At 42.7% G+C, this 20,215-nt stretch overlaps 2 protein-coding genes across 6 annotated transcripts in view; both read right to left on the bottom strand.

Moving 5' to 3' along the window:
• shtn3 (shootin 3) overlaps nucleotides 1-11,724 on the bottom strand; it is a 21,329-nt gene extending 9,605 nt beyond the window's left edge. For 2 of the 4 annotated variants that reach the window (XM_030369173.1, XM_030369176.1), the window contains exons 1-9: nucleotides 11,441-11,708; nucleotides 9,973-10,036; nucleotides 3,826-3,920; nucleotides 3,462-3,612; nucleotides 2,190-2,287; nucleotides 1,938-2,019; nucleotides 1,571-1,665; nucleotides 559-705; nucleotides 110-296 (exon numbers count right to left, since the gene is read on the bottom strand). In XM_030369173.1, coding sequence (XP_030225033.1) covers nucleotides 110-296; nucleotides 559-705; nucleotides 1,571-1,665; nucleotides 1,938-2,019; nucleotides 2,190-2,287; nucleotides 3,462-3,612; nucleotides 3,826-3,920; nucleotides 9,973-10,036; nucleotides 11,441-11,485 — 964 coding nt within the window. In that variant the 5' untranslated portion in view covers nucleotides 11,486-11,708. Of the gene's footprint in view, nucleotides 1-109; nucleotides 297-558; nucleotides 706-1,570; nucleotides 1,666-1,937; nucleotides 2,020-2,189; nucleotides 2,288-3,461; nucleotides 3,613-3,825; nucleotides 3,921-9,972; nucleotides 10,037-11,440 lie in introns of all 4 variants that reach the window. The other 2 variants (XM_030369174.1, XM_030369175.1) reach the window with 2 other exon arrangements.
• A 659-nt stretch (nucleotides 11,725-12,383) lies between these two features.
• Nucleotides 12,384-18,114, bottom strand: lman2 (lectin, mannose-binding 2). 2 transcript variants are annotated; one of them, XM_030368695.1, is made up of 8 exons: nucleotides 17,879-18,096; nucleotides 17,308-17,426; nucleotides 16,871-16,988; nucleotides 16,290-16,372; nucleotides 15,633-15,794; nucleotides 14,667-14,781; nucleotides 14,241-14,360; nucleotides 12,384-13,139 (listed from the first exon to the last, which is right to left on the bottom strand). In XM_030368695.1, the coding sequence occupies exons 1-8, from the start codon at nucleotides 18,072-18,074 to the stop codon at nucleotides 12,979-12,981; spliced, it is 1,074 nt and encodes a 357-aa protein (XP_030224555.1). In that variant the 5' UTR covers nucleotides 18,075-18,096; the 3' UTR covers nucleotides 12,384-12,978. The 2 variants fall into 2 exon arrangements, with proteins under 2 accessions (XP_030224555.1, XP_030224556.1); XM_030368696.1 differs by lacking the exon at nucleotides 16,290-16,372 and adding an exon at nucleotides 16,156-16,235 and having other exon boundaries at nucleotides 12,709-13,139; nucleotides 17,879-18,114.
• Between the last annotated feature and the right edge of the window lie 2,101 nt (nucleotides 18,115-20,215).

Raw genomic sequence — 20,215 nt, 5'->3', positions numbered from 1 at the left:
CAAGCGTGTGTCTGTGTGTGTTCCTTGTATGTCCGTGTCCCATGTATTAATTGTCCTACAATCTGTATTTATGCGTGTGTGTTTGTCTGTGCTTCTCCTCCCCTCTCACCTCTCTCCTCCAGCTCCTGGCTCCTCTTCTCTGCATGCTCCAGGCGTCCCTGCACCTCCTTCTTCTCCTGCTCCAGGCGGACCTCCACATCCTTCCTCTCCTCGTCCAGGAGGTCCACCTGCCTCCTCAGGCTCTCTAGTTCCCCCTGCAGGGCACTCTGCTGAAGCTCAGCCTCTAGTGCTTGCACCTGCAGCACATACAAAGACACACACACACACACACACACACACAGACACACACACACACACACACACACACACACACACACACACACACACACACACACACACACACAGAAACCCATTTAGTTATGGGCTTCGGTTGTTTCGGTTCCATAATTAAGAGGCACATCTGTTTGAGACATATCTCAAACACAACCTGCATTTAGATTGGAGATCACGTTGGCGATGATAGTGTATTAATGAGGACGATGGACATGATGACGGCACCTTCTGCTGATGCTGCAGCCTCTCGTCCTCCAGCGTCTTCGTAACCGTGGCGATGTCCTCCAGGGCCTTGAGCAGCTGCATGCTGGGCTCTGCGTTCTGCATCAGGATCACACTCTGCCTGTTGGCCTCCTTCTGCTTCACCAGCATCTGGGGTGTGTGTGTGTGTGTGTGTGTGTGTGTGTGTGTGTGTGTGTGTGTGTGTGTGTGTGTGTGTGTGTGTGTGTGTGTGTGTGTGTGTGTGTGTGTGTGTGTGTGTGTGTGTGTGTGTGTGTTCATGTGTTTTTGAAATGGGTAAGGAAGGTAAGAATGGAGGTAACCTTGTTATAATAATAATAATACATTTAATTTAGAGGCAAATATCTCATTCTCCAAATATCTACACCCAATTCAAGTGGCATTGCAACTTCTACTGGTAAACTTTGATAGCACTATACGTGCATTTCATGAAACAAGGTTAAAAAGTATACAAATGGGGTGGTAAGAGGGAAGAGGAAAGGAGAGGTTCTTGAACAAATATTGTAGTCTTTTATGGAACGTTTTTCGATATCTTCTGTAGTCCATCAATGCTTACTGTTTCTATTCTGATTGCTGAAAAGACTATAACAGCAATGGGAATTTAACCATACACGAATCATTAAGCTTTGAACGGACAATTGTACTGGTTGCACAATACATAGAAACATACAGATAAACATACATGCTAAAAAGTAATGTAGTAATGTGTAGACCTACACAACGTAGCAAGCTAATGTACAGGGAAATGTTTGTATTGCTTGGCCACAGTCCAGCCCGAGTCCAGTTGCCAAACTATTTGTGTTGGTGGAGCCAAATGAATGATTAAATAAACCAACAAATCATAATTTGTTGTCGCTTATTACTGTTAACCAATAAATGGCGCTTGTAGAAACGCAATATCACATCCAAGGTTTTTGCGTAATTGCGCAGTGGAGCACCTTCCAATTATCATTAGGGTCACACTCCATGCTATCATCACGCTGGTACGTTGTCTCACCTCGTGGGCGAAGGTCTCCGCCTCCACCCTGAGGCTCTGCTCCAGGTCCAGCTGGTCTCTGAGGCCCCCGTACTCCTGGGTCGCCATCATGGACACTACACACAAGAAGTAGTATGATCTAGCAAGCTCTATAGGGTGCCTTCAGGCAGACAGTGGGCATTGGGTAAACTCGGGTCTTTGGTGGGGCTGGGTATTAACTTGACTCCGGTTAGGGTTATTAAAAGGATTCCTTCCCCAAAAGATATTTAACAGGAATCTTGCGTTTCATCACAGCTAATGAGGAGAATGTTAAACACATTGCAATGGAGGACTGTGTATGGATATAAGATTATGTATGGGTGTTATGAAGCTGGGTTGAGGGACGCACCTCTGTTGAACCTCTTGATGGTTTTACTCTGCTGCTCGATAGTTTCCCGAAGCTCTTTCATCTCGGCCTGCCCTCTCTCCAACTGGACACACAATCATATTGCACAATTTCAAAGTCATAATATTCCAAAACATCATGCGTTGATTCAGATCATGAACCACCTTTTTGCGGCAATTATGACTTTAAGGCTCTGCTGATGCTTAGCCTTTTTCTACTTGGTTAAGGCTGCTCCTAGTGTTGTGAAGTGCTTACCTGTGCAGTGAGCTCCTCTATCTGTTTCTGCTGGTTGTGGATCTGACAGACTGATTCCTTCTTGTCCTCCAGAAGTGTGTTCACTGTCTCCCGAAGCTCTGCAATGTACAACGCATAGAAATTGGTGAAATAACATTTTCTGGGGTACCTAAATGCTCTTATTTGAGGATGATCCTGTTTATATATTCTACTTTTACTTCAAGGCATTCATATTTCTCTTTGAATCCTTCTTTGACTTGGGGTTTAAATCCCTGTATTTGACTTGCTGTGGGTCATTCTTCGGAATCCCAATATTTTACTTACTATTGGTTATGTGTTTAAACCTCTACCTTTGACTTTGGCACCTTACCTTTGCTAATATATTTGACTTACCCTTGGTAATGTTGGTCATATGTTTGAACCCCTAACTTTGACCAGTTAGTGAGTTTGGATCATATTTCTGACCTGCTGTTGGTAGTGATTAGCATGAATTTACCTCTACCTTTGAGTTTTGATGGTCACGAATTTGAGCCCCTACCTTTAATAACCAATACCTTTAATCGTTTTTTAACTAAATCTGGTGCGTTTATATGTCGAATACAATGGCCATGTTGATTAATGCACACTGTCCCTCTTAAATAAATAAATATAAAATAAATAAATAACTGTTTGTCATATTTTTCATTCCCTAGATTTGACCTGCAGCAGGTTGTGTGGGACACATGTTCAAACCTCTAACTTTGATCTGTTGTTCATCGTGTGTTCAAGTCCCTGCCTTTGACCTACTGCTGTTCATGTGTTCCAGCCCTCACCTTTGACCTTCTGCTGTTCATGTGTTCCAGTCCTCACCTTTGACCTACTGCTGTTCATGTGTTCCAGCCCTCACCTTTGACCTACTGCTGTTCATGTGTTCCAGCCCTCACCTTTGACCTACTGCTGTTCATGTGTTCCAGCCCTCACCTTTGACCTACTGCTGTTCATGTGTTCCAGTCCTCACCTTTGACCTACTGCTGTTCATGTGTTCCAGCCCTCACCTTTGACCTTCTGCTGTTCATGTGTTCCAGTCCTCACCTTTGACCTACTGCTGTTCATGTGTTCCAGTCCTCACCTTTGACCTACTGCTGTTAATGTGTTCCAGTCCTCACCTTTGACCTACTGCTGTTCATGTGTTCCAGCCCTCACCTTTGACCTACTGCTGTTCATGTGTTCCAGCCCTCACCTTTGACCTACTGCTGTTCATGTGTTCCAGTCCTCACCTTTGACCTACTGCTGTTCATGTGTTCCAGTCCTCACCTTTGACCTGTTGCTGGTAGTGGGTGAATGAGTCTGGGCTGGTGTCAGAGGCGTCTGAAACCTCCTCCAGGGTGACGCTGGGCAGCATCTCGTCCAGACTGGTCCGAGACGATAGGCTTAGATACTTCAACTTCCGGTTCTCACTGTTCAGCTGGAGGTCACAGAGGACATGATGTGAAGAGGCTATCATCATTGGGATTGCAAACAATTAGGCTATGAAAAAAATAAATAACCTGCCCCAATCATTTTTAGATCAGAGTATATTGTGTGTGTGTGTGTGTGTGTGTGTGTGTGTGTGTGTGTGTGTGTGTGTGTGTGTGTGTGTGTGTGTGTGTGTGTGTGTGTGTGTGTGTGTGTGTGTCACCTTTGTAGCCAGGGCCTCTGCGTTCTCCCTACATGACTTCTCGATCTCCAGCTGAGTCTGCAGGACGTTCACCTCCTCGATCACCATCTGAGACACTACACACACACACACACACACACACACACACACACACACACACACACACACACACACAGGCACGTGCACACACACACGTACACACACACGCGCATTCATTAATGTTTATGATGGTCCTTGGGGGTTAGGTAGAATACATACTGCAGGCCTGTAAGGAAATGTGACGTTCTGTATTGATTGTGTGTAGTGCAAGGACTAAGAATAAGAGCGGCAAGAAACATAATAGGTTGCTCTCCAATTGAGAGTTTCAAATAGAAAACAATTGACATCATCAGCAAACACACAAGTCATTCTTCACACCTCCTAATCATCCTTCACCTCCCAAATATAACATTTCCCATAATAACACCCTATCCATCAGACCACAGATCGAGGTAAGCCCTGTTGTGGTCAATGTAGCCATGGCAGCCACCTTGCTGCCCTTAGTGATTCAGAGACACAGCAGGGTAGCCAGTGCCCAATAATTGAGCCATGGTTACTGCCTGCCTTAATGCAAAAGCCACACAATTGTCTTGCCATTAATGTGTTTATGCCAGTGTAACAGTGTTATGCTAGACTCAATGCTGACACATATTGCAAAAAATGTGGTTAACCCAACAGTGAACTAGCTTCTGTTTACCTTCTCAAGGTTTGGGGAGCTCTGAAGAGGGCTTAGGGTTAGGACCGGACTATGAAGCCTTTCAGATTGTAACTGTGATGATTACCATACAAATAAAGTTGTTTTGAAGTCTGGTGACACATGACGAGCAGGTATCCATGCTGGCGGATAGTAACACCTGACACTTAGACTGGTTACTGCAGGAGAGTCATTGTCTCATTTTTTGGTAATATTGCCTTACACACAACCCGACGTGCACGCACGAAAACAAAGCATGCCAGTGCTGCGTTGCGCTGCATTCATAATGCATGGATGGGGCAGCTTGTAATCTGAAGCTAGTGCCATCGAAACCTCCAGCCCACTGTCATCATTTTAATATCCATACAAAAAAAAACATTTTTCTTTCATGAATAGATATCACACAAAGTTTAATTAAATCACTTAAATCGACTTGTTCTTGTTCAGAACCATTCTACATCCAGGCTTCCGTATTGGTTAATGAGTGTAAAACCGAAAGCGTGGGAACAACAGCCTGGTTGTGTTTAATCTGGGGTGCGAAGCGGCTGTTTGACAGACTGATACTGCGGCTTAAGGACCTGCGCTAAGGGAGCCTTCTAAGTAGCGGACAATTCAAGGCTTGCTTAATAAGACACAAGACAGCTCCCTGAAGAGAGGCTATAGCCACGCTCGATTCTAGAATGCCGACCAGCGGAGGACCAGAATCTGCAGCCACATGTGGGAAAAAGCTTTAAGTGTAAAGTGTGTTTAAGTGTTAAGAGTGTTTAAGATGCTGTTAGCCTAGTGCCCTTTCGAACAAGGCATGCATCTTCAGCCCCAACATCAAATATTCACACAGGAAACATACACTCTGGGAGTGGAGGGAACGAGAAGAGATGAGGGGGGGAGAGGAGAGGAGGGGTGGAGAGACGAGGAGGTTTGGGTTGAAGAGAAGTGTGTAGAGGAAAGGAGAGAGGACAGCAGAGGAGGAGGTGGGAGGGGTGAGGAGAGTACAGAGAAGAGGGGGAGATAAGGAGAGGGGAAGAGAGAGGGGAGCAGAGAGAGGAGATATATGAGAGGATCAGGAGTGGGGAGGAGAAGGGAAAAGAGATCAAACGAAGATGATGCTAAGATGAAGGGCGGCAAGAGAGACTAGAGAAGGAGAGCTGTAATCCATTTTTCATCCATGAGTGAATGTTTAATGGTTAGATGGAGGACTTTGTGGAGTGATTCAGTGTTAAAATGTTGACCGGCGGGGCTCTCATAGGGCTCTCTGAGCCGCTGTTAACAGGCCTTTGCACTCCACATCATTCCGCCTGCCCAGACACACTACCGCCAGCACGCAGGTCAGAGGGTCAGCCTGCATGCACCAGGTGGACTCTGGGCCCGAGAGACTTGTTCAAGAGCTCAATGATACTTCTGGGTCTAAAAGCCGCTGTAGGTACAACGTGGGTCTCTACCCTGTTGTAGCTTGCATTATATGGTTCTGCGTCAGTGATTCTTAGCAAAGTCCAGAAAATCACCAAAAGTCACGAAGTGGACTTATGTGAAGATACTTTGTGGTACCAATTTAAAAATATATGCAAAGCTCGTGAAGCTCATTCAATATCGAATCTCGTAGTATCTATATTGTGTTTATACCCAATGGATTCCAGGGGGATTGCAACTGTGGATGTGATTATAAAGGGAACGTTACAAGGTAAATAATTGGCTTTGTTCTTGATATTTGAATTGTCTGAATTTACATGCACATGCAAACGCACAGTCTCTCCCTGTTCAGAATTAATCCAGATCTTTTGGGAGAATGACGTATAAAAACCCATTGACAATGCATGTGGATTAGCCCGTGGCTATGATCCCCCTTACGCCAAACACACTCACGGTCCAATCAGAAGCGTTCAATCACTTACGCCCGCATCAGGTTCTGTTCTCATTAAACTGTCGAGGGTCGAAACGGTTGAAGCGGTCACTAGCTGGTAGCATGTAGTGCTGCTGGCGGATTTGACGTTAATTTAAGGCTCTTTCTATGAGGTGTTTAGCTAAGAGGAATCCCTGGGATGACGCTTCAAGCATGGATGTATAACAACAGGGGAAGGCATGGCACTCAAACTAATAACCATCCGCCTAGCTGTAGGCACTAGTTTAGTTTAATATCTAGACGCAGACCAGACGAAATATGTGATACTGGATACGTGAAGGTCGGCCATTAAAATAAAGTGGTTTGCTTGCAGATGCACACCGTTAAAGTGGGGCTTTAGATTGTTTTATATATGGCAGCAGCTTTACAATACGGTAAACATAAGTGAGTGTTTGCGCACGTTTGTGTGTGTGTGTGTGTGTGTGTGTGTGTGTGTGTGTGTGTAGTAGCTGCAATAAAGAGGCCACTTTCTTGAGGCTATTATAACTAAGGCTTTTCCTTCAGGAGCGCATCCCCAAGGGTAACAGGACCTTGGGGAGGACTAAGAGTAACTAGTATGTAGGTTATCGAAATTGTCACGATTCATGTAGCCTCATTCGAGAACCTAAACTCTCCTGTTCAAGCTGTATTAATATTATCCATGACTGGAATGGTGTGTTAGGGGTGTGATGATGGCACTTTATTGGATATAGCACATGGATATATACAGTAAGTATAATTAATTTATGTACTAGCACCTTTAAAATGTATGTTTGCAAAGTGCCTTACATTGACAAGCATAACTGACAGGGATAACAAAAGAAAATGGCAGATGCATTCTGGGATTCTGAGTCTTTCATACTGCGAGTGTGTGAGCATGACTCTGTAGCTATCTCTGTAGATTACAACAGGCCTACATAGACGGATGTAATGCAATGACAGGGCAGAGCAGGAGCTAAACCCAGCATCATCTCAGCACAGCCTCCAAGCAGGTACATAAGTAGGTCAGCCTGACTCAGCGTTTTCATGCCACAACCTCATTTGTTCATTGACTCATTGTCTCAATAAAAACATTCTAATATTTGGGGATCTGACTCAGGGATTTAGGTAATTTCCTTGTGAATGATTGGCTAAATGGTTGTTTTTGTATCCGTTTAAAACAATTACTATTGACTATAAGGTATATTGAGTAGGTGACGAGTTAGATTGAGAGCGAAGCTAGCGTCAACATCGCTTTCCTTTTCTGTCACCCAGAAAAACATTGTTTCACATCGAGTCATATCATATTATGTATTAAGTGCCTAATTGCCATATTAACATTAAGGCAATAATGTGTTCTTTGGTTGTTCCACCTAGTCTTTACAATGAAAGACATCAGATGATTGCGTCATTTCAAACGCAAATCAGGTTGAAGTCAAATTTCTCTGCCATTCAGAGGAGCACAAAATAAGTCCCTCAAATAACATGGAGGAAGTCCGGAAATGAATGCACATGCTTGAAGTCCATGATTACCAGTGCATAATGAACCCGGAGCCGGCTCCACCTCTCTGACTCCGCTGCTGAATAATTGACGTCTGGCGGAGACGTTAATAATTCAACAGAATAATATGACGTCCCCCAAGGCCCCGGGGGAAATGGAGTGACTGAATGAGGGAGGATGAATAGAAGAATGGGACGTAAGAGTGCGACGGCACAGAGGGGTGGTTGCTGCCGAGGAGGAAGGGAACCAAAGGATTGCTGTTTCTTTCTTTTTTTCTCGCTGACTCAAGCCCTCAAGGGGAGTGACTGGCGTTTCATCCTACTGGTCCGCAGCGAGTCACTTGAACGGCCATGTTCCTCCTCTAACCTATATATAACTATACATTTATTTATATTTATATCTATCCTCCATACAGTTCTCTACATTTATCTTATTTTATTTTACATGAATCCTGTTTTACTTCTATTATTATCTCTACTTTCTATATTAGCTAAGAGTTTATTGTTTACTTTTTGTTTACTTTTTATAGTTAGTTAGTTAGTTAGTTAAGAGTTTATTGTTTATCTTATATTATTATTATTATTATTGTTTACTGTTTACTTTTTGTTTTACTTTTTATAGTTATCTAAGAGTTTATTGTTTATCTTATATTGTATATAATTTAATATTGTGTTGTGTTTCTTTCTGTAAACTACTGGACAATCAATTTCCTTGAGGGAGTCATCCCAAAAGGATCAATAAAGCCTAATCTAATCTAATCTAACCACCACCACAAGAATTTAGCGGGCCTGTCACTCTTATAAAAAGCACCAAATCCAAAGCGCAGTTGTATTCACCCTCATCATAATAATCCAATGACTGGTTAAATTTAAAACCAAATAGTAAGGATATCACATGAACTGAGGCAGATTATTTACGTATGAAGTCAGCAATACAGCATCATACCCACTGTTCATCCTTCATCTTAACCTACAAAATGTCATAATTCCCTTTCATCCAAAGCAGTTTACGGCAAACTTAGAACCATGCATAAGGAGCAGGTCTAGGATCTGCAGACACTGATGTGGATTGAACCCATGGGGCTGGCAGCTGAACACCCTCGGCCATGAGACTATCCAGTCTACCCCATCTTCCACTTCTCCTTAGAAAGTCGATCATGAAACCGATTCAACTTTAATTCAGTCATTTTAAAACAGTTTTCTCTGAAGACACAGCAGATAATTGTCTGGAGTAACTGCAGGAAGCTGGAAATTGACACACAGCTTCGCTACCCCGGTAAAACAACTGGCACTAGAGTTAAGATCATGACAGCACTTACGACGGATCTTCTTTGATCACACAGACGCACGCATTCACGTGCTTGATGCCCTTATCGCCTCCTGGCTCCTTAATCTCATATCTAAAATTCAGCTGTAAGTCCCTTCTGATAAAAGCGTCTGCTAAATGACAGAATAGTTCAAATCCGAGAAAGACCCAGTATAGGTACAGCGTTGTCTTACCTTGAAGGATAGTCATGGCAGCACTGGAAGCTTTACTACTGGCCCGTGTGTCACCCAGATCAATAGTTAATAGTGCAGGTCAAATCATCTAACACTTCCTCAACCACCCCTGGTTGCTAGGTGGAAAGAGACTCACACGTGCCAAAACACAAATGGGAGGCTATGGTTGGCTCTGTGCCTATTAGGGGGGTTTGGGAGGGGAGGGGTCGTCATGGAAACTGAGAAGCTCCTTCTAAATGTAACCATTCACAGGGCCACGAGCTGACGATGTCACAAACAGAGAGGTGTGGGAACAGGTGCAAGGCTGGAGAGAGGTGTGTGTGCTTGTGTGTTCGTGTGTGTGTGTGTGTGTGTATGCAAATCCCCCACCACCTGCAATCCTTGTTGTCCTTAAGGTTAGCACCTTTACGCTGAAGTTTTATGATCATTACATGAACTTTGCAGATTTCATTGGTCCAATAGTGACATTGTCTAACCAATGAATGAATGATGTTGGGGACTAAGTTAGAGCGATCAGGGTTGTCTCAAACGGCTTGCATGGAGGATGACTCCTATCATCCAAAGAAAAGGAGAAACTCACCTCTCTTTATGTGTTTGAGCTGTCTCTCCGCCTCGTCCCTCTCCTCCACCAGTCTGCTGCACTGCTGGCACACAACATCAGACAGGTGAGTCTCGTGCTAGGGCCCACCTATGAGGGCAGGTTGCTGCAGCACGCAGAGTTCAGAGACCGGTGCATGATTTGCAGTTTAATGCATTTCCCTAGACAACTGTGGTAAGCAGTTTGCTAAATTATGTTGTTATTACATCTTAATTAGAACTTAATTAAAATGGTAAAATAAAGATACAACACTTTTAGGCCTATGAGAAAACTAAGAGAGTGCATTCATTGCCAAAAGGTGTTCCATCACTTATTCAATTAAAATGTACATTTATAGGGCATAGTGTGAACAAACTGTAAATGACTTATACATAGCATTCACTTTGTTCATTGAACCTGGAATGGTTGATTGACAAACTCTTCTATTAAACATGTGTACTAGCTGTGTCAATAGGTGATTTAAGATTACATTGAATTAGTTGTATTTGCATGTTCTACATATTCACCATTCACTGTTTGCATACGTTATCATCTAATATTCTTGGATAATACAACACTAATTGTAAACTAATTCTAATTCAACATATTCTGTCTAATAGTGCGTTTTTGTCAAGGGGTCTTTCACACAAGCTTTAGTCACACACCTGCTTCACTCCCTACCCCAAAACGGTCACATTAGATCAATATCTGACAGGAGGGGGGTTGTGTGTGTGTGTGTGTGTGTGTGTGTGTGTGTGTGTGTGTGTGTGTGTGTGTGTGTGTGTGTGTGTGTGTGTGTGTGTGTGTGTGTGTGTGTTCAGATTGACTCATCACCTCCCCAGCTGAGGTCAGAGCCAAACCCTACTGGATGGGTTTAAATCCCGCTGGTGCCTTGTCTTCACTTTGTGCAGCGGGCTTGGTTCTACGCAAAATAACTGAATATGTAATTAGCTATTGTAATCTAGAGGGAATCTGTACCACGTTTAAAACCATCAAAAAGGTCAATAATGGGGGGGGGGGGGTGAGGTTCTATTTTCTTTCCACCCCTGTCTCGAATGCATTATTCCTTTGATATATTTTGACTGAATGAAGACAGGAGAATCTCGCGTCAAGCAACATTCAAGCAAACCCTTGCGTTCACCATCCTCCATTGTCCAACACAAACCCCATTTTGGAAATGAGGAATAAAGAACTTGTAAATCTGAACCCAATTACCAATTAATTATGTCCGATGCAATCTCAGTTTCGTTGGAAACGGCGAGGGTAGCAATACATTTTGGGAGGGGTCCATACATCTCTCCATCTCTCACCAGCTGGCAAAATAGGTTGATTTTGAATCTAGGCCTAAATTATCCTCCCGTAAGCCTAGCTAACACCGATGTAGACTATTTATCGGCACATGTTTGATAACATTTTGTGACAATCACAGCAGAGGGAGCTAAATGCTATCTCTAGGCATCTCGGCGCTCACCTCGTTCTCCATCTGGGGGTCTCCGTTCTGCTCGCAGTGCTCCATCTGTCTACCGGCGGAATATATTAGCTTACTCTACTAAAAAGATTAACCCAAAATTCAGGTCTGAGCGCATAAACCAGCAGTATTATCCAAGTGACATGATTTGGTGTTAAGCTTAAAATGTGGTTACATATTTAACACATGGGCGGGTGATGTAGCAGATGCCCGCCGGCGGAGAGAATACAGGGTCCTCCTCCTTCAGTGCACAGCATCATCATCGTCTGGCTCCCCAAGTACCCGCCCCCCTCCTCTCGGCCCAATTCAGCTTTTATTGCGCATCTCTGAGACCAGCCCGAGAGCTGGGACTGGAGAGCAGCCAGCAGGTATGGTGGAAAACGAATAAAAAAATAAAACACATTTGGCGCCAGGCCAGAAAACGTTCATAGTTACAATTGTGAGATGATACCAGATTAATAATTAACTAGCCTGCAACTCCAAGAAAAAAAATTTCTCCGAATAAATAAAATAATGGTTTTCTATAACATCTTACGTTGACACATTGCCATCATTTACACCAGATAAAAAGGTGGAAAGCGTGAACAAACCTTACCCGTTCATTTGCCTTGATCGCCATCTAGGGGTCCGTAAACATTTCAGGCTGTACTCAGAGCATTCCAGTGTTAATGACACCCACACAAAAACATAGGTGCAGTGCTTTTCCTTCATCTCACTAGCCAACGTCTCTTTCTTAAAATACGCATAGTGGCTACCTTTGGTATCAGAAAAAAATCATTGTTCTGTAAAAGCAGTTTAAAAAAAGACACATTTTTTCACTGACTCACTGTACATAGAAAAAGTATTAATTTGAGCAGGATAAAAGCAGCTGTCAGAGAAAAAACGCAGCACAGTCTTTTCATGGTCTGAAACACTCTCCACAATGTCAAAATATGGACAAGATCAAGACTATTTCATAAACAAATTTATTGACAGTGTTTTTCTTACACTTGGACTGGAGTGCCCTTCATTTTGACGTTCCAATTATTCAGGGTGAAATTAATAGTGAAAAACAAAAAATGCAAGTAAAACCATGATTTGGTTATTATTGGTAGTGCAGGTTCCTTTTACGGTTCAGGATTTCAGCTGGTGGAGAGTACACGTGCCAAAACCACATCAAAAGCATCCAAACCGGGTTTTTAAAAAAAACGAAATCTAAAAGAGTCAGTGAGTGGCAGCGACTTATGCTTTCAGACAACATCCCAATAAGAGAAACCAAACCCAAAAAACAATCAAGATGCAAACCGAAAAAAAGATGGTGTCACCGGTCATGTGGAGGCCGACAGCTCTGTTCATCTAATGAAGCTTCTCACTGACTCCCATTCTCTCAGACCAGAAGTGAGCATGACCTGCTCTCAGCGCAGTGCTGCAACAATATAAACATTTGTACAATTTTCACAAAAGACCATCACATTAAAAGCGTTGAATCTGATGTCGGCAAAGAGTTCAAATTCACAAATTAAACCTCTCTGAAAAGGCCCCACTCTTCCCCTTGCTCTCCTTTAGTAGAATCGCTTGTTTCTTTCTTGTCTCTTTTGGAAAACTACAGCTCCCACCACAGCACAGACTACAATTCCCAGCAGGGAGCACAGAAGAAGCAGGAAGACTTTCCAGCCTGTGAGAGCCGTGCCTCGGAAGTTTCCGGTGGGATCGTCGATGTTGTCTATGAACGAGAGAGGGACAACCCCCATTGATGGTTAAATGGTCCTTTATGGCAAATGAGAAATTGTCTTGAGGCATTCATCAAATGCTATGATAAGACAATAGAACGATAACAATCTAACACTTAAATGGCACTTTGAAAATAGAGTCTCATTAATGAAGCATTTTAGATTAAATTAAATGGGCATTGGATGTGAATAAGGCTTCCGATCATTTTCCAAAAAGGAAAGTCGTTAACGTCCAAATGTTCACACTTAAAATAGTATCTCTACACTGCAGCATAACACAGAAACAGCACCATCTCAAGTGAGTCAAGGGTAATTGCATTGGATTAGGGTTAGAAACAGAGACAGGAAAATAACATAAGATATCGCAATTTGCAAATTACAAGTGACCTCACCTCGCAATAAGGTCCTTCGATCAATCAGCTGGACATTTATTATTTGTTGTAATATATTGTAATATTCTTTTTAGGGCTGGGCAAAGATTAAAAGTTGTAATCGCATACCGAGTTAATTTGCGATTAATCACTTATAAAATAAAAAAAATTGAAGTTAAATGCGATTATCAAATGGAATGACACATTATCATTCATACCAGATGTACTTAATAAGCATAAACTAGACCAAGTGATCTTGAGCGAGCTTTATTGACTCACTCAGTGTGGGTTTAATATGATCTTACGGAACACTACAGATTTGGGAGTTGTAAACAGGCTGTGACTGTCACTTACTGCAAGTGTAATTCAAAGTAAAGTAAGTGGAACTAAAAACAGAAATGATTTCTGATATGATTGTTGACATTCTGTGGGCAAAACCTTTCAAAATTAAAGTAAAAAGTAAAGAGAATGTGTGTTAAAGCATCAATTTGAATTAATCGCGTTAAAATAAGATTGCGTTAACGCGCAATTAACGCGTTAACTTACCCAGCCCTAATTGTTTATATTTTGTTTGTTGAAAGAGAAGGACCTAAGGTATCGAACCTGCGGGAGCTGCGAGGCGTACTGCCAACGTGGCTCGAGCACTGGTAAGTTAGATCACCAGGCACACGAGAGCGAGGTGATGAATGGAGAGCAGGATGGACAGTGGGGACGGTCTCCTACCTTTGGGGGACTTGAGCAGGTTGACGCTGGGCTCGATCTTGGTCCAGTCCTGGCTCTCTTCCTCAGCCGTGTGCTCCACCATCAGCTGGTACATCTTCATGGAGATGATGTCGTGGTTGTCTGAAAACACCAAGGTAAATGATTCCCTTTGAACGAGAAGCTCTGATGGGGGTACTTCTGGATTTTAGGTGCAGTGTGGGAAATGTAGGAAAACAACTATGAAGGAATACAACTGGAATACAAAGGAAATTAAATAAATAATAAGCAGTTAAAAGATGGACATGATAAAATATTAAAGTTTGTTTGAAGTATGGCCACTTCCTCCTCATTCACAGCCAGCTGGTTGTTTACCCTCAGAGATTAATAAAGTACCTATTCATTCATCCATCCATCGATCCATCCCTCACTCTGGTACTCTGAACCTACCGGACAGGTCTCCCGTGGCAGCCGACGCTCCGAAGTAATAGCCGGTGGGCAGACTGACTCCTCCGATGTCGATGCACTCCTTCCACTCGTTCTTATCCTCAACATCCACCATGACCTGCTCAGCAGAACACCACTCAGGTCAGTGAGACTCTTTACAGACTTTCCTATTAATTTTTATTATATACGTTTTATTATTGCTTCAAATGAGTAACAAATAAGTAACGAATAAATGACATGCGATGGGACGATGTTACCCAAACATTTCTTTCAATAACTTTATTTGCCATCAGGGAGTCGAACAACTAACAGTGTTCATGCCGTTCTCTACCAGTTGAGTTAAGAAGGACCTGCACTGCATCTGTAACTGAGCCCCGCACTCAAACTGTACTTTGTTGATATGTGCTCTAGTGATGAACAGCAGAACAACACCCGTCATCAGACTATTATGCACTGCCACCAATTATTGAAAATAATTACATTATATATATCTTTCTGATACCTATTGCGAAAAGTCACTCTGGTCTAGCCTCCGAACCAGACGAATCTGTGAGCTAATTCTAAATTTGCTCTGATCATCATCATCATCAAATATGGGGCCGACAACCAAGATGGCTGCAGCTGTTCTGGAAAGGTCTGTAGTATACGCTATCGCAACAGAATTCAATAACTGGACGGTACATTTTCTATCAGAGAAAAACAAACAACTTCAATTAAATCTTTGGTTGATAAGAAAGAAGTGATGGCTGTTCATCCGTCAAGATCTTTCGTTCCCCAAGAGCGAGGACACACGCTTCTTTGCGCACTAATGTTTTGAGGCTCTTGTAATTGGGAGCATGTACGGACTGCAGTTTTTGATCTGATTGTTCTCAGATTCAGTTGTAAGTGATTTTGATGATTAAACAACTGATCCATGTAAAGCTGTGTGTGTTCAGGAGGTGCTCGATCAGAGTGATGAGGGCGACTCACCGTGAGCCGGCCCTTGGAGTAGCGAATGGCCAGATAGGTTTCATGGTCTTTGTTCCTGATCTCAGCAGGGCAGCCTCCCAGCTCCGCAGAGCGCCCATCTTTGCCGTGGTCGTAGCCCACGCTACCGTTGCTCACCATGGCCGAGATGTAGGGGAAGGTCCGCTGGCGCCCCCCAGAGGACAGACGGAAAACAACAAAGCAAGTGTTAGTGCACAGGTTTTACTGCATGGAAGAGAATAAAAAGGTACAGGAAGAGGAATGCATCACAATTGCATTTTAATGGACGTATCTTCTCATGTTTAAAAAACATTCAACCAAGGAGAGGACAACAAATACTCTTATAGCATAAAGAGTTGTATCTAAGTTTTGAAAATATGGTGCAAAATATGGTCCACCACAGACATGGCCACGCCCTGAATTGTTGTGGCAAATCATAAGCAACTCTCTAAAGAAAGTAGCCAATCAGAGTCCACATCAAAACACCAACTGAAGAGGTCCCAATGCAGATTGAGAGACAACTCACATCCGTCGAGTCATCGTTAGAATAAGTGTCTATAAACACGGCCAGCCCGTGGAACACTGCATTGTGGGAAAAGATGGGGCCTGCAAAGAGAAGGTCAGGGGTCAGAGGTCAGGCCAACCCCCCTGCACACTTACATCCATCCCATGGAGGTCATTGCGGAAGGTATCCAAAAAAATAGCCAGGCCAACAAAATGGTCCTGGTTCCCAAACACAGGGCCTAGGATGAAGGCAGAGATGGAGTGAGAGTGAGCAGAGACTTTTGGAGCAGAGCTGCTGAGATGTTGAGCCAGAATCATACTTCTGTGATTCAAAACAACCTTGAACTCGGGAAAATAACAATCAAGAGACCCAGTGTACCGAGGGCAGCTATTAGAAACAGAAGTATAGTGGAGACTTGACACTCCAAGGTGGAGCCGGGGATGAGGTTTCAGGCCGAACAACCCTCCACAATGAGCACACAAAATAACATGATGAATTAAAACAAAAAGACATGGTAGTTGTCAAGCTGCGTCAATGAGCGTTGTGAAAATGTACTTCAAGCCATTTCTTCCTCTGGGTGAAAACATATGGTCGCATTTGCATCACTACTAAAGTAATTTCCCAATTTAGGGGAAGTTCTTTGATCCTGTAAGTCACTTCAATGCATAGAGGCTTACATTGATTTCAGATAAATGTCATTGAGAAGCGGGTAGGGTAGGTGTCCTAGTAATTATACCTGGGTGCAGTCTCTCCTTAGTATACCAGATGGCGATACCATCACCATGGAGATTCTTCTTTCCCGACCCGTGGATCTTGTACTGTACATGCATCTCCCAGTCCTTCAGATGAACCGGCTAGAAACAGGGGGAGAAACCTGTTTTTATCAACACTGCTGATCAACAAAAAAAAAATATATACATATACATAAATATATAGACCTAGCTTGTATAAATCTGATTATAATGACACACAATGTTAAGCATACTTCTACAATTGTCATCGCTTTAAACTATTTTGGTGCGTTGTATGTTGTTTACTGTATGTTTTGTATGCTAACGCTTTATTGGCAAGGTCTCAAAGTAAAAAGAGATGTTTCATCTCAATGAGACCAACAAATGAAATAGCTGAATTTGTAAAGTGAATACGCTGCTGGTTGATCTATAATTCTCTCACCACAGTGTTCCAGATGGAGCCCTGCTTGCTTCGGTCATCAGGAGTCAACCGCACGTACGAACTCGTCACTAAAGTGCTGCCCCAGAAATCCCATTGGCTGGACGACGAGCTGCCGACGCCTAGAAGATAAACAGAGACGCTTCAGACATCCTGCTTCCATCCAGGCCTCACCATGGCAGTCCCCTCTCAGGTTATATGACACCTGATTTGCATAGGAAGTGCACAAGGAAATCCGATCTCCTCTATACTCTATACTTTATACATTCACCCTAGAGTGGGAATGAGGGTGTCAGCAGAAAGTAAAGGACAGTAACGAAGATCTAAAAAAAAATATAAAAAAAATAAGACTGTCTGCATTGTGGACGTTCATTAAGTTAGAAATTGTATTTGTTAACGTTATTGAAACTAGACCTCACTGATCTTTACATACGTATACGTGTATTACGGGTTCGAAGAGACTTAAAGATTATTAGGTGACTTGATAACCTTACTTTTCACTGTAACTAGACGAAATATACCACGATTAAGATATGATCACAAGCTTCAAAGCGCAATTCATCCTCCATCTTACCGTGGTAAGGTTTCATGAGGGAATGTTCTCTCTTCAGGTGTTCTTGATTCCCGTCTGTTATATCGCAGTGCACAAACGACGTGCGAAGTATCAGATATAGCATTGCAGTCCTTAGAAATGTCGAGAAGTTCGTCATTTTGTTGGAATAATGTCGCGAACAGACTGACTTGACTGTTTTCCTGGTTTCTACCGCCATGATGTCGGTGCGCCCTCTATTATCTTCCGTAGAGGTCCGCAGCTCAGCGTGTACGTCAACTGAATTATATATATTTGTTTAAGTAAATTGTAAACTATTTTTTTTATGTATTGGATTATGCTATTGTGATTTATGTTACAAAATAAATGTGTATCGTTTTTCAAATCAGGGAATGAAAAGTATACAAAAAACAACAAGTAAAACAAGCAGAAAAAGTTAATTCTATAAAAAGATGACCATACAACAACGCAACACATAAGTTAATATATGTATAGTGATCAATTATTCATATTGGGTTTTCTAATTATTTAACATGTGTATAAAAGTTAATTTTCTTTCAGATGATATCAGATACCATAATCGACCGCAGAATCATAGTATTTCTTGGTGCTATCGGTACCGATAATCTCTTGATGTTTCCACACGAAATTATTTCTTACACGTACATAAGTATAACCACGATAACCACCCGTCCACCAATGAAACGCAAGCACATCACAATTTTGGCACCGTTTTTTCTACACATCCACTAGGTGGCAATAGAATGCTAAGAATAACACAAAAATAAGGGAACTAAGGGATTAAGGGATACAATATTATCTTAACATCTGGAATTCCATCAATAATATTATATGAATGTTGGTGACAATTATTATTCAGATGTAACATAACAGGTCAGACTGATCAGACAGATAGTGGTCACATGATACACGCACACATACACACTCACACACACACACACACACACACACACACACACACACACACACACACACACACACACACACACACACACACACACACACACACACACACACACACACAAAATACAAGTTTCTATCGAAAACAATTTTTCTAAATGATCTGCAATCCGGGTTTAGAAAGAAACACGGTACTGTCACTGCTACAATGAAGGATCTAAATGACATAATAACAGCAATTGATGAGAAAGAACACTGTGCTGCACTATTCTTAGACTTATCAAAGGCTTTTGACACAGTCTACCAAAAACAATTAAAAAAATGATGCGTGTTGAGAAGTTGTTTGAGGTCGGAGGGCATGTCCATGGATACATTGGTGGGTGAGGAGGGAAACCTTGATCTCAATCCTGGTGGAAACGGGAAGCCAGTGGAGTGAGGGGAGAATGGGGGTTATGTGCTCATGTTTGCGCACTCACATCAGGATCCTAGCTGCAGAGTTTTGTATGTATTGGAGCCTCTGCAGGCTCCTGCTAGGGATATCGATGAGTAGTGCGTTACAGTCGTCCAGTCCGGACTACTGTTACACATCCTCTATAATTACGGTGTCCAAGATAAGATTGTCAACGTCATCGCCATCATATGACAACCCGACAACCCATTGCAAAACATGGATGGTCCAACTAAGGAGTTCCTAACAATGCCAGGAATCCTTTAGGGAGAAAACCTACTTTCATTCCTCATTGGTATTGTGTTGGAGCCCATCCTAAGGCAAAGTCTTGTACTCACGGATCATCATCAAGCAGTATCGATCAAGACTTTAACAAAACATGCATCTCACCTTTCTTGACTGTGCGGATATCTGGTCCCCGAAGCTGATCCCCTGTGTGATGCGCACGACATGTCAACATCAGACGGTGTGGTCAGTTTTTTGCCACGCAAAGTGAGTACATGACCATCAATGAGGATGAAAGCCCTGTGCAAATATGTTGCAAAAATAGCGCACAACTCAAAGAGGTCAGTTATTTCAGGTACCTTGGGTCCTACTTTGCTGACAGTAATAAGGTCATCCTGACAGGACAAATGTCGTAGACCTGTAGCAATCCTCACATACCCAGCAATCAAGTATCTCAAAGTCACCAAAGTTGGTCTTCTTCAGAGCCGATGTGGAAAGCATTCTTCTCTATTGACCCGAAACCTTGACCTTGTAGACAGAGCTTCAGGATCGCTTTGACGATATGAAACACCAGGCTTTCACAGAACCTCCCATGGCATGTGCCAAAGAACAGAATTACGACTTAACTGCTATTGTTGCTCGATGTATAGTACGTTTTCCTGTGCGTTGAATCTTTTGTCTGGTTTGGGCTGTAGGAGGTTGATGAAGGGACAGAGCAGGTGCTACGACTGTTGATAACCAGACAAACAAAACCCTAAGACTACATA

Source organism: Gadus morhua, chromosome 10, assembly GCF_902167405.1.
Source record: "Gadus morhua chromosome 10, gadMor3.0, whole genome shotgun sequence".
Lineage (NCBI taxonomy): Eukaryota > Metazoa > Chordata > Actinopteri > Gadiformes > Gadidae > Gadus > Gadus morhua.
Note: the sequence above shows the minus strand (reverse complement) of the source record. Positions and strands in the feature narration are given on the sequence as shown.

Bases quoted from the DNA above. Each gene is read 5' to 3' on its own strand.
- lman2 (XM_030368695.1), bottom strand. From the start codon at position 18,074: ATGGCGGTAGAAACCAGGAAAACAGTCAAGTCAGTCTGTTCGCGACAT. The intron at 16,373-16,870 runs GTATAATTACTA...CCTTCATCCTAG, and splicing joins TAAGGAGAGACTGCACCCAG to GCCCTGTGTTTGGGAACCAG. The intron at 14,361-14,666 runs GTAGGTTCAGAG...TGGTGTTTTCAG, and splicing joins TGCCACGGGAGACCTGTCCG to ACAACCACGACATCATCTCC.